Source organism: Danio rerio, chromosome 16 (genome assembly GCF_049306965.1).
Source record: "Danio rerio strain Tuebingen ecotype United States chromosome 16, GRCz12tu, whole genome shotgun sequence".
Lineage (NCBI taxonomy): Eukaryota > Metazoa > Chordata > Actinopteri > Cypriniformes > Danionidae > Danio > Danio rerio.
In genome coordinates, this window is record NC_133191.1 from 9412351 (window position 1) to 9427025 (window position 14675).

Below are 14675 nucleotides of genomic sequence, written 5' to 3' on the forward strand. Positions count from 1 at the left end.
GACATTTGAAAAAAGGAAATTAGTCCCTGGTACTGCTGTTATTACAGTCATGACAAGATGCGAAGAGAAAGGTTTGTGGTTATTAGGCATGGAATTAACCAGTAAATGATTCAAATTTACAAAATGTTAAGATCACTTATTGGGCTATGTTAAAAAATCAGTAAGAAAGCCATGTGTAAATATTTGTATGAATAAACTTCTATTATATTATAATACTTTTTTTGTTGTTTTGGTGGTCAAAAGGCCATCAATGTGTGGATGTCAAATGGACTTTAAGGTTTTGACATCAAATCGATTAGCATTTTTGATGTTTTTAAGTCATTTTGACATTAAGGTGCCTGCTGGCTTGAGAATTCCTTGGCTTGTCACAATAATCAATACGTTGACTTATTGTGCAATACGTGGACATGACCTCAATAATTTTTTTGGCCAATCAATATATATCATCCATCATGTTTACATAAAAAATAAGGTCTTAAAATTTTTTGAGTAGATTATGCAGCTTCTTCCAACTCATCTAATCTCAGTTGGAGGTTCTTTTTGTTTGCAGGTTCTTGGAACTTTTATTTACTAACAGTTTTTCATTACATTCTTCCTGAAAACTACTAAACCGGGTTGAGAGGTGTCAAAGTAAACTCTGTTTCAAATGTGCAATTCACTTAAAAAGTGACAATTCATAAATAACAATAAATTAAAATTTGGAAAACAAACTAAGTTATTTTAGATGAAATCCAGAAGCTCTCTCATCCTCCATATCATAAGCTTATGAGACATTCAAAGTCCAGAAAAGGAACCAAAAACATTTTCAAACAATCTATGTGACTTCAGTGATTCATTTGCAATCGTACAAAGCTCTAAAAACACCACAAATTGCTGAAAACTGATTTTATGCGTTTCTGCATTAGATGGTGGGCAATACAACATTTGCATGTTGTACTGCTGACTCTAATGACAATACTGTCTGGAGTAAACACACACCCTGACAACCTGATGAGAAAGAGACTAACGAACAGATTCTTTTTTACAGTTGTTTTTTTTTTTTGTTTTTTTTTTTTGTTTTTGGTGTTTTGGTGTTCTTGGAGTTTTGTTTGAAACAGTTGAAAATCATAAACCAATGTCTTTGCTTTGTTTTCTGGGACCATTACTTTCTATGGAGGATGAGGGAGCTCTCAATTTCATCTAAAACAGTGATCCCCAACCCCTGGGACACATTGGTGCCGGGCCCACAAGACATAATGAATTATTTCCATTTTATTTATTATCTTAGACTAAACGATCTTTTATTTTGAAAAATCTTTTATTTTGAAAAATTATCGTATTCTCTCAGTTACATCTCAGTCACTTGAGCCAAAATTTAACCCAAAAGCGTAATAAGTAAGAAAACGTCTTTGGAAAGTTTCTTTGCGAAGAGGAAAAGGCCCAGTGAAGGACCCATGAACTGGCAAGGATTAGATCTGCAACCCATTTGTCAACAAATCAGGTGAATCCAGCATGTGCAAGACGAAGATGAACAGATTACAAATGACAGCGGACGTTAAAACATGTCTTATTTCCAACGGAGAAATGTGATTTTTGCAAGTGAATTGAAAGTGACGCACTTGCACCTTCCAGGCACAACAAGTTGAAAACATCTTCAGAATGCTGCGAGCCACTGACCGATCATCTCGATAGACGAAATGTCTCAGACAAGCACTGCAGTTTTTAATTTTCTTTTCAGAGTTGCAGCAATGTTTGCTCAGCTTGTCATCCTCTGAGAAAACAGTTTATGGTCTCCTAGCAATATACGTACACTCACCCCCTAGACCACTGCAAAATTGTCAAGGGTTAATCAAAAGGTTGGGGACCACAGATATAAAATATATTAATTTGTGCTTGGAAGATGAACGAAGGCCTTAAGGGATTGGAGGGTAAGTAATTAATAACAGAATTTTCATTTTGTTTGGTTAACTAACCCTTTAAAGTACACAGGAAATCAAAACTAACCATATTGATTTGGTCAGCTTACATTGCTAGTTTTGTGGTGAACAATTCATCTGTTCATGTCATTGAGAAAAGAAATTGGCCCTTGTAATCTAAAATTGAAATCTGAAAATGCACTTCCTATTTGTTTTGAGTTAAATTCGCAGATCACGTCGGTCTGAGGTCTTGGGTGGGGTTAACATACTTAATCACACCCATCCAGCTGTTGGATTTGACAGCACAATGACAGCAAACAGAAATGGTGAGGAGGAGGCATCTGTTAGGTTGGAATAATTCTCCCGAAACCATTTTTCCAGGCTTTCTAAATGAAATGGCTACTTTACTATATCCAATTATCTCACAGTAAAAAAAACAAGCCATGCACACTTTTTTTTTCATTTAATATTCTGTTTCTCTGGGAACTATCAACAATATGGACAATAAAATGGTCGCAGCTTACAGTTCATGTGAACTTTTAAAATAAATGGTTAAGACATGATGATTAAGTGGGTGCGTCTTCTTTTTTACAGCAAAAGCTGAAGGAGGAGCGTGAGGCCAAGAGAGCGCAGCTGGACAGCAGACATGACTATGTTCTCAGCATTGTGTCTTCCTGTGTGGGTCTGGAGAAATCCGAAGTGGAAGATGCGATACTGGAGGGCACACAGGTCAACAATATTTCACACATCCATGCTTTAATTTGATTGTGAAGAGCATGTTCTTGTCAAGAAGTCACAGATTACTAAAATTCCCAAGCAAAGCCATTACTCACATTTAATTTAACAATATTATGCCCGATCTTTCAGATTGAGCGAATGGAGCAATTCTTTGCAGTTGATGGCCTTCCTCACCTCATCTTATATTACCAGGACACAGAGGCTACGGAAGCAGGTTAGTAAAGCCTAATATGAATCCCAATTCAAAATAGCAACAATCAAACTCAATGTTCTCAGTGATGATTCTCATTAGATTTTGGGGTAACACTTCACTCGAAGCCAGCTGCACATTCGTCAATAATCAATTTGTCTCTGTGTCTTTGTTTGGTAGCCGAGTCCTCCTCAGCAAGTCGCATTAAGAAAGCCAAGGTCTTTGTGACAGAAGGCACAGATGTGGCCCTCACTGGCATCTGTGTGTTTTTCACCCGGGCAAACACCTCCAAGCCGATCACATCAGAGAATATCCACAGGGTAAACAGAAACACGACACGATGTGTGAAAATCAGCCCCTGAGCATTTCAAGAAGAAAAAAAAAAAACTCTTCATTTGTGAACCATGTCAATAACAGGATATCATCCCCCATCCCCCATTCCCTCCACTTCATAAATATCTCGTTTAAAGCAACACTACACTTTTTTTTTTTTTTTAAATAGGTTCATTTTACTCTGTTTAACGCCCTGGAGTTTTACCACTTTTGAATTTACTCAGCCAACCTCTGGTTCTGGCAGGAGCATGTCTAGCTTAGCTTAGCATAAAACATTGAATTGGATTAGACCATTAGCATCTCGTTTAAAAAAAGAAGAGTTATGAGTTTCACTCTTCTGTAGTTACATTATGTTCTAAAGCTGAGTTCTGACCGCAAGATTTTCATATGGATGTTTTAATAATAATAATTACATTTATATAGTGCTTTTCTGGGCACTCAAATCGGGGGGGGGATCAAAAACTCAAAGGGGGGGGATCTCCTCATCCACCACCAGTGTGCAGCATCCACCTGGATGACGCGACGGCAGCCATTTTGCGCCAGACCGCACACCACACACCAGCTGATTGGTGGAGAGGAGACAGAGTGATGAAGCCAATTGAATATGGGGATGGATAGGAGGCCATGATGGACAGAGGCCAGTGGGAAGATTTGGCCAGGAGGCCGGGGTTAAACCCGTACTCTTTTCGAAGGACATCCCGGGATTTTTTAACGACCACAGAGAGTCGGGACCTCGGTTTAACGTCACATCCGAAAGACGACGCTCACTGAGCAGTATAGCATCCCCGTCACTATACTGGGGCATTAGGACCCACACAGACCGCAGGTTGGGCGCCCCCTGCTGGCCTCACTAACACCACTTCCGGCAGCAACCTAGCTTTCCCATTGGTCTTCCATCCAGGTACTGACCGGGCGCAGCCCTGCTTAGCTTCAGTGGGCGACCATGTGAGAGTTGCAGAGAGCTAGCTGCATGACTGTCTGCGCTACCCACAATGCACTTGGGACTTTATATCACATTTGCATTATTTAAAAAAAAATCTTCCCTATTAAAAATAAATATATTTCCAATCTGATATGTAAAGGGGAGAGAAAAAGTAGCACGAGTTCAGCAGATGGTGGAATCGAACCGGGTTGATGATCGAACGCATCAAAGATGATGCTGTGCGCTTTACGAGGTACACCACTCACTCTGAGGTTCTGCTTCACTCTACTCATGTTGTCTCTGTCAATCAGGCATTAAAAGGCGTAAACCGTGAATAGCTTGTTCCAACTAGGTGCGCTATTTAAACTTAGCCTAAAAGACACTACATAAAGCTAATTAAAATTAAATGTTTCAATTAAATATAAATGAATCTGGGTGTTTAAAAGTAAATATTGTCACTTGACAAAAAAAAGGACTATGCAAAAGACATCGGCGAGCAAATCAAGGCAAAAACTAGTGTAACTCCATTCTGTTATAAATTAGATTTTATTTATTTTTACTTGTAATAAGTTCAGTATAAAATGTAAAAAGAAATACACTGTATTAGTTAATAAAGCCATGTTTTGGAGTTACTTTTTAAATATTATTAAATAAATTACCCATAGCAACCCTCTTACCTTTGTAATGTAATTTAAATGTAATGTGTGTATTTATATAGCGCATTTATCATGTATGGCCAGACACACAAAGCGCTTCACAATCATGAGCGGGGGCTCTCCACACCACCACAGTGTGCAGCATCCATTTGGATGATGCGACGGCAGCCACAGGATTACGGCGCCAGTGCGCTCACCACACACCAGCTATTGGTGAAGTGAAGAGACATTGATAGAGCCAATTCGGTGGATGGGGATGATTGGGACGCCATGATTGTAAGTGTCAATTGAGGGACTTTGGCCAGGACACCGGGGTTACACCCTTAGTCTTTAAGAGAAGTGTCATGGGATTTTTAATGACCACAGAGAGTCAGGACCTCGGTTTAACGTCTCATCTGAAAGATGACTGACAGAATGATGTCCCCTTCACTTTTACTGGGGCATTAGGACTCACACAGACCACTGGTTGAGTGCCCACTGCTGGCCTCTCTAACACCACTTCCTTTGGCCCACTAACCTTAATAAAGTTGGGATTTTGGCCCTTCACAAGGAAAAGTTTGGGCACCCCTGACCTAGAGAAAACGGAGCACCCAGAGGAAACCCACGTGAACATGGGCAGAACTTACAAACTCGACACTTAAACAATTAAACACTCAACAGTTAAAAATATTTATTTATATTTACAGTAGGAAATGTACAAAATATATTCATGAAACATACATATTTACTCAATAGTCTAATGATATTTGGCAAAATTCAATAATTCTGATTCATAAATGTTACAAATATACTTGTGCAACATAAGATATATGATGGCACACTCTTGGGTGAATTTAGTCAATACAGTGATTCGATTAGGGTTTAGTCAGTCAGTCAGTCAGTCAGTCAGTCAGTCAGTCAGTCATAATTGACATTTTAGTTTACATATCCACAGTGTATTTGTTGTGTGTAGTGTTCTGATCTTATGCCATCAAAACAGCAACAAAGGTCTCTTGGGTTTGCATTCATCCCCTCACCTCTGTCTACTCTCACAGGATGTGAACTTTAACATGTTGGACACCACGGGTGTTGGGCTGCTGAAGAGCGTAGAACAGCTGCTGTCAGAGATCTTCATCCCGACTCTGAGGAAGATGAACTACGGCTGGGGAGAGCTAGCAAGCCCGCAGGCTCAGGCTGTCAAACAAGACTTTATTAGCTCTCTGGACAGCTTTGTCTCTGTGTTATCAGGGGCTCAGGAAAGCCTGCAGGAAAAGGTCTCACAAATACAAAAGGACACACATAAAGGCACAATCTTAAAAATACCATAAATGCTCATAGTGGATATACTCACACACTAAATTGTAGTTTTGTATTGATTCGTGGCCTCTAAAATTGAATTGGATGGTTGATTTGGTCTGCTTTCAGCCTTCAGGATAATTATGTTTGTTCTGGATGTAAAAGATCTTGGATTTTGTTGGGAAGGAACTGTATCATATATATATATATATATATATATATATATATATATATATATATATTTATATATATATATATATATATATATATATATATATATATATATATATATATATATATATATATATATATAACCAGTTCTGTCTGGTTCTTGAATCTGATTGGCTGATAGCCATGTGACATTCTGCAATAACAACACTCTTACAGCCTCTTCACTATTGAGTATTACTCCGTCCACATAGAGTAACAGCAGATCAATAGACTCTCTACAGTTTGACTAATATTGTAGCTGTTGGACAACATATTGTTCGTTTGAGGCTTTTTTAGTCAAGAATGTAGTTGTTTAGATTGCAACTTCGCAGTTTATAAGGATAGTGTCTATTTTAAATATGTATAATTTCGGAGATCAGCGGCCATCAGCCTGTCATATTGACCACAAGATGGCGACAGAGACAGCATAATAAGTTTTTAGCGGACAAAAACTCTTTCTTTTCATATTTCAATCTACAGCTGATCAAATCATTCTAAAACATGTAAATAACAATTCTAAGTCGATCTCTCTCTTTTGTATGTTGTGGTGCTGTATTTATACCATAGTATTCTGCTAGTGTTTGATTTGCTTTGGCTTCGAAATAGTGAGAAATTTATGTAGACTGATAGCATTTCATGTTGTTCAGCCTCATAATCTTAAAATGTGAGCAAAATCACCTGCTTTTTAAATAATTTTAGACATTACGCTATAGAATCGTTCAAACACTAGTTCTAAAGTGACAGGTTTTTAAGCAACAGTTTCTATTGTTCTGACGGTTAGCTTCAGCTGAGAATGAATGGCGGATGAAAGTAGTTCCTTGTACAAAAAGATTTTTTAGTTTTGGTTTAATTTTCTTTTTTATGTACACAATTATGCCGTCGAACTGTTGTATAAACACAATATCCCACTCGTGGCAGTGCAATAAGGCTGTATATCGTTACTGGTGGGACAATGAACGCTTCCAAATGTGTGTGTGTATATATATATATATATATATATATATATATATATATATATATATATATATATATATATATATATATATATATATATATATATATATATATATATTACTATATTACTATATATATTACTAATGATAATATTAATACATTTCTTTGTTTATTTATTTTTTTAATGATACAGTTTATCCCCAACAAAATGTATTTTTTTATTGCACTTATCAACACTGAGCATCATACACTACAGTATTTTAAATGCTTAACCAGAAAATTTTATGTATCAGATTTACTAACACTAATGCAAAATCATTTTGATATATAGAAATAGATTCATATAGGCTAATTCAGGTGTTACCAATCTGGAAACCAATGTTTGGGACACATATTTAAAGGCACCTACAATTTAATCAATTAGTTTAATTGTTCTATTGAAAAGGGATTTGGAGAAAGAAAACAGGCTTTACATTAAAGTTTACATTACATTCTTTTGTAACTTTGGAATAATTATGCCTTGAAAGTAGTCTTTTAATATATGTTTTTGAAAGAAGTAACTTGTGCAAATGAAGTCTGTATTTATTTGATTAAAGTGCAGAAGTAAAAAACATTTATTTCTGTAAAGGTATAGCTAATTTTTCCAGAAGCACTTGTCTCTAAACTTAGTGTCTTTTAATCCTGAAATGGTGATTCAGAAATCATTAAAACCATAATTTCACGCAGTAACATCCTGAAATATCACCACTCCAAAGTATGAAGAATGTTTGTTATTTCAGGTAAACCTTCAAGAATGTGAAACATTTGATCTGAAAACACTGAAAGGTCCTTCAGATTATACAGCTGTGGCTAACAGCGCTGACGCTCTGGAGAAGATTGAAGCCTGCATGAAAACCTGGATCAAACAAATCGAACAGGTTTCAGTTCTGTTACTTTCAGAAGACATTTACATTTTTTTGTATAGAATTTATTGCATACAATGGTATTGTTTTTGTAATTATGCAACAGAAAATTTTCATCCAAATGTCAAACAAACAAGTCGAAATCAATTCCCATGGCTCTTGATGACACATTAAGGTCTTGTGAGGTGAAACGATTGGTCTGGGTAAAAAACAAAAAAAGTTGAACATTGACGTATCATTTAAGTGAGACGATATAATGTGTGTGATAGATCAAGGATGAGGGAAGATTTAGGTAAGATTTAAGATTTAGGCAGTCTTTACTCAGTTATTTAAAAGAGACAACAGATAACATCAGCAATGGAAGGAAAATATTCAGAAATATAATGCTTAAACTAGACGACAAAATAAAGTATGAAAATTAAACCTGAGATCTTTAGTGTACGCAACACCCAATCTAAACTAACTACACTTAAAACTCCAAAATACACAGCTGTCTAAATACTTAAGCTATTCTAACAGAGCACAAACAAAGTGCAAACAGAATAAAACTATGCCATATTTCTCAACTTCGTATAATACAACAACCATCAAAGCAATTCTTACTTTGAGCAACGAAGTTCAAAAGATGAACTCGAATTACATCAGAAACCTGAAGAAATACTTCAGCAAGCAAATCATAACAAGACCTCGCATAGTGTGTGTCTGGGCAGAGAGTGGGCATACAGAGTAAACTTAGAAGCCTTTGAATCCACCCGGCACCTCAGCGGATTGACGAAACTGACACCGTCATAATGTTAATTTGCAGTCGAACGAACCAATAACCTTTGGGTGGAGTAAGAGACATGAGGGTGAAAAGCAAAATGTACACAATCCTTGAATCTGGTCTCCCTAAAAAAATGGGAACCCTGTTTAATGTGTTGTCCACCTTTCATCTTGTGTTCTGAAGGTCCTTGCAGAGAGTGACCAGCTCAGGAAAGAGGCAGATGACCTGGGTCCCCGTGCAGAGCTTGACCACTGGAAGAAACGAATGTCTCGTTTTAACTACTTGCTGGACCAGCTGAAGAGCCCGGAGGTCAAAGCTGTGCTCGGAGTTCTTCTTGTAGCCAAGTCCAAACTCATTAAGGTTGGAGGATTGTTTACGATAGCAGATGTAAATTGTAATCGGTTGGATATAAGACAAAATGCACTGTAAAAAAACATTTTACTAAAAAAAGAGAGTTTAAAGTTGTGGCCTTATAATATTAAGTAAACAAACTATGTGCGTACAGTAATTATAAAAGTTAAGTCAATTTACTGATGTTTTTAAGTAAAATCACCTTGTTGTTTATACAGCAACAGGTTTACTCAATCTAAAGTAAAATAACTAACTGCTTTACAGTGTAGTTGAGACATTTGTGATAAATGTGGAAGTAATATTGTATTTTGGAACTGAATTGTTTCAAAATGATGTGGTAATTGTTTATTTCTTCTTTTGATTTGCCATGACATTGAAGAAGTCATAATGACTTTTTCATTTTTATTTCAGTAATGCCCTAGATTGTGTTGTTTTTACCAGCCAGATTGCTGTCTAATTTTCCCTAAATGACTTGCCTTGGCAGGTTTGGCGAGAACTTGACATCAGGATCACCGATGCAGCAAATGAGGCCAAAGACAATGTGAAGTACCTGTACACCCTCGAGAAGTTCTGTGACCCACTGTACAACAGCAACCCTGTACGGCATGTTCTGCTATGGTTACTAAAGTTTAGCGAAAATGTAGAAGTAATTATTTAATAGTACAGACAATAACTGCGGGCCGACAAATCTAGTACATTATAATAGTGCAAATATCAAATTATAAAAGCACATGTCACTTTTTTTTTAAATCACTTGTTGATAAAAATGATTCCAGTTTAGCTACAGCTGAAGTCAAAATTATTCACTGTTTTTAAAAAAAAAATGTCTTAAGGTATATTATTAGCCCACATAAGCAATATTTTTTCAATTGTCTACAGAACAAACCATTGTTATACAATGATTTGCCTACTTACCCTAGTTAGACTTTTAAATTGTGAAATTGAAAAATATCTAGTAAAATAGTATGTACTGTTATCATGGTAAAAATACAGTAAAATAAATAAATTATTAGAAATTAGTTATTAAAAATATACAGGGGGCTAATCATTCTGACTTCAACTGGATCCTTTTTTTAACAACATTGTTTATTATATCAATCCTTTGATAAACAAAATAACAGTTCATGTCATTTATTCGAAAATGCCTTTGACAAATGCAGTATAACCTACAAATTGTATATAACATATATGTCATGTTTTACAACAAAATGAAACATCAACTCACAAAAAAACACCAACTAATAAAATCTACAACAATCCTCAGATAGCTGTGCATAAAACAAAGAACCACTCATAACACAGTGGAGTGCATTGGATTTAATGCAATCCAGCCATAAATAATCCTACTTATACCACTTACAGTCTGATGTCTGCAGTGCAATATTTATAGCTACCTGTGAATAAAACAGTACTCAGGCAGACCATGGTGTAAACACTGTATGTATAATAGAGTTTAGAATTTAACATTAAAAAAATAAAGTTAAGCTGTATTTTAGGTCTGCACAATACTGGAAAGATATGCGTTATGGCTGTTTTTATTGACTATAGCGATAATGATATTTATTCAGATATATTTTTTGGTATAAAAATTATATTTTTATTAGCTATGTTATAATATCATTTATTTATTTAATGATGTTAAAATAAACAGGTAAAATATATATTTCTGATCAAATTCTAATTCAGACAAAAAAAAGTGTCACGATACAAACATTTAGGGTTCTATTTTAATGATCTATGTGCAAAGTCTAAGCGCATGACGCAAAAGCAATAAGGGTGTCTCTGAATCCACTTTTGCTATTTTAAGGACTGAAAAACACAGTCTGCGTTCTGGTGCATGGTCTAACAGGGTTGTGCTTATTCTCTTAATGAGTTATGGATGTGTTTTGAGCATAATGTGCATTAAATCAATCAGAGTTAAACAGACCATCTGCAGCGTGTGAATAAAGAATAAGCCTCCTCTATTTGGACTCTTTAATTCTCTTTACTTTACTTTTACTCTTTATTTTACTCCTTTACTTTAGTGGATAAGGAAACAGTGCTGTGCACACTCCACTGAAGAAATCCATTAGCCTACATATTTAATTTTGTTTGTTAAGCACAAAGATTTGTTTCAAAACTATTTCTAAATTTCCAGAAAAGTTATATCCAAACTTATGTCCTATTCTTATGCCCCATGTGGTGATGCATTTGTCTCCAAAACGCGACAGGTGGACAAATCTAAACTCGTTTTTATTAAACAAATATAAATATTCATATAATAATTAAAACTGCTAATAATAACATTATACAAATTCAAATTTTCATGAATAAACTAAAAAAAGCAAAGGCATGAAGGCAGTGTTTGTTTTTTAAATTTATGTAGAAAATAAAAAAAATTTGGTAACGTTTTAATCCTTTAATATTTTCATATGTGTATTTCATTTTAAGGTTATTTGTGTATTGCTGTACATCCTGTGTGTATTAAGTAATGTGTAAGTGTTTGGACCCGCATAGGCGCAAAACTAATATGCTTTGTGCTGAATTTTAGACCAGCTTTTAGTTGGTCAACGGTGCTGTCTATTTCAGTTCCTCAAAATAGCAATGTGCTGACAATGCGCTTTAACACACCTCCTTTCTAGACCAGCACACCCATGATTCCACAAAGTGGAGCAAATGGATTTGCTATATAAACAACATGGTGCAAAATGTGAAAATTACAGTTGAGCTGGTCTGAGAATAACAACAAATCAAGCCAAACACGTCTTGCGCCTTATTGCGCCAGGTATATGATAGGGCCCTATGAATGAGCGAAAATCTCAAAATAGATATTCTAGCTCTGATTGGCTGTTGTCATTTTTCTCATTTGTCTCAACTCGCAGCATAAGTGTTTTGTTCAGCTCTGGGTTTGCATTTTGGCTTCTCCAGCCAATAGCAGAACAGCATCTACTGAGGGGTGGGGATAAAGATAGTAAGGACCAGTCTGATTGATCAAATTTAGATAAACACATTTAGTTATATTGCACATACTATTATCGCAATAACAATAATTTTGCAATATATTGTGCAGTCCTACTGTATTTTTTGTTTGTAATAGCCAACATAAACTCATTTTTAAAAAAGTAGCCTTATATACATTTCTGGAGATCACAAAATATGTAGCCAGAGGGACTGTATGACCAGTAGTGTAGCGGACAGGCCCGCAAATGGACCAGAACCAACCAATTTTTCCTTATCTGGATTGCTTTTCAAAACACGGTGGGTTGCGTTTAGAGAAGTGGGTGGCCGCTGGTCAATCGGTGCTTTTTAAAACATCATCGGTTGGGTTTAGAGAAGGGGTGAGTGGGGGAAGTTGCGGGAGTATCCCGCAAATGCATAGAGACTCCCGAATGCCTGCAAATGAGTGATAATCTCCCGGAAATCGTGCGTCTCCCGCCCGGTCCTTAAATATGTTGCACATCCCTTTCTACTGCATCCCTCCTAGCTCTTCAGGTACGTATCGTGCAACTCACCCACACCTCTCTTCTGGTACGTCTCTCGCACGCACACGCCCCTACTCAGATACGTTGCTTCAGGCACCCACTCTCCCGCTACCTCCCGCAAATCAACTCTGTATCCCCCGGAAATTACTTTTCCCAACTTGGGATGTCTGTATCTATCAGTCGGTCAGTCAGTCAGTAGACAGCGACCTCTGGTGGAATTATGTGTGAACAGCAGGCACGAATGGCCTGAGAAATTTGAAATCTCAAAAAGTGTACATAGCAGCCTGTGGTGGATTCGTGAAAACAAAAACCTGAAAAAAACAAAACAAAAACATAGCTCCTGGGATGTATTTGGTGCTTTCCAGAAATCTATATACGTAGGGTTATATAATCAGAATGAGCCTGTGTTGGTAATAGCAATGTTGTTCTACAGAAACTGATTTTTGAAAGGTTTATGATGAAGACTTTATTAAATCTTGTGATATTATCTTCTTGGTGCTTCTCTCTATATATAGGTTTCAATGGTGGAAGCTATTCCTGGGCTTATAAATGCGATTCGCATGATACATAGTATCTCTCGCTACTACAACACCTCAGAGAAAATCACTTCCCTTTTTGTCAAGGTAAGAGTGAGCTGACACCAACGTTACCCAAATTCAATTTCCAAGACTTAATACTCCAAACCGGCACTGTTATCTCTCTCCCAAGGTTACAAATCAAATGATCACCGCCTGTAAGGCTTATATCACCAATAATGGCTCAGCAACCATCTGGGATCAGCCGCAGGAAGTGGTATCTGAGAAACTCAAAGCTGCTATTCGCTTGAATCAGGTACAGTATGATATGACATTTAGCTGCAGGACGTGTTTATTTTTACTGATCAAGGTCTAGATACCATAAAATGTGACACTTAACCTTAATCCATCTTACTTCTTCTGCGTCTGTCTAGTCCGTTTTGCCAAGAGACAGATTTTCCTAAGCTCCAAGGCTCTGCTGTTCATAGGGAAAGATAATCCCATAGAAAGACGATTTGAACATTTTTATAAGTGTCCGCATGAGGCTTGTGTGATTGTAATTAAAGCTGTCAGGTGTTTTACAGTTTGCTTTCACTATTAATGTCATGACCTTGTAGAGCTAACAAACGCTGGTAATTTATCTGCTCAGTTACCTACAATAGACTGGACAGACGTGATAGCTAAGTAATCTTACTTCAAAATGAATGATTCAGACACCTCAAAGCACAAATAATACTGGTTATTGTTTTAATAGAGTTAGTTTTCGATATGTCATGACCTTGCAAAGATATAAACTGTAAATTTTTCTTCTTGTTTCTGATACCTAAAAATAATCAGTATCACTTTAATTGAAGTTTTACTGCCGACACCTTTATAATCATGACATGATATGAGGAGATTTTATGCATGACTATGGTAACTGTCATTAAGTGTTATTAGCAGAGTTATGTTGTTTTAAATGCAGAGATGTAAGGTTGGGGCGATAGACGATGCCATCGTCCATCATCCATCGCACTAGAGTTCAGCTGTGAATGTAGCAATCGCACTTGAGTGCGTACCAAAAGCGGACCAGATGAATCATTGGTAATATTTCCGGAAGATGACCATGTCGCAGTTTAGCTAAATTAATTCACACCCCCTGCTAAAGTGATTTGCGATGTGCCTTCGCCATTTGCAATGCATTAAAACATTGTTTTCTAGCAGTCACGCTTTATTCTCGAAATGTATAGTTTGTCTAAAGTGATGTGTACAACCCAACAGTCAACTCAATGTCAATATTAAATTGTAGTTAACTTAAAAATTTACAGGAAGTTAATTCTACTTATTTAAAAAGAGTTTTGAACACTTTGAACTAATTAAACACCTCATTTCTTCAACTATAATGGAGTAAGTTCAAAGTACTCATATAGATTAGTTTTTTTAACTCAAATGCTTTTGTTGCAATCGGTTTCCTCAAATGATTTGAGTTGACTTAACTTATTGAGTTTTACAGTACTGTTGGTATGAGTTC

The 14675-nt window shown here is 36.4% G+C and overlaps 1 protein-coding gene across 10 annotated transcripts in view; it reads left to right on the top strand.

Moving 5' to 3' along the window:
* The window catches only part of dnah5 (dynein, axonemal, heavy chain 5), a 242680-nt gene that overhangs the window by 16948 nt on the left and 211057 nt on the right, over positions 1–14675 (top strand). For all 10 annotated transcript variants that reach the window (XM_073925786.1, XM_073925788.1, XM_073925787.1 and 7 more), the window contains exons 2-10: positions 2490–2624; positions 2763–2847; positions 3004–3143; positions 5769–5987; positions 7953–8090; positions 9022–9198; positions 9674–9787; positions 13166–13273; positions 13359–13481. In XM_073925786.1, the coding sequence (XP_073781887.1) occupies positions 2490–2624; positions 2763–2847; positions 3004–3143; positions 5769–5987; positions 7953–8090; positions 9022–9198; positions 9674–9787; positions 13166–13273; positions 13359–13481 (1239 nt within the window). The remainder of the gene's footprint in view (positions 1–2489; positions 2625–2762; positions 2848–3003; positions 3144–5768; positions 5988–7952; positions 8091–9021; positions 9199–9673; positions 9788–13165; positions 13274–13358; positions 13482–14675) is intronic.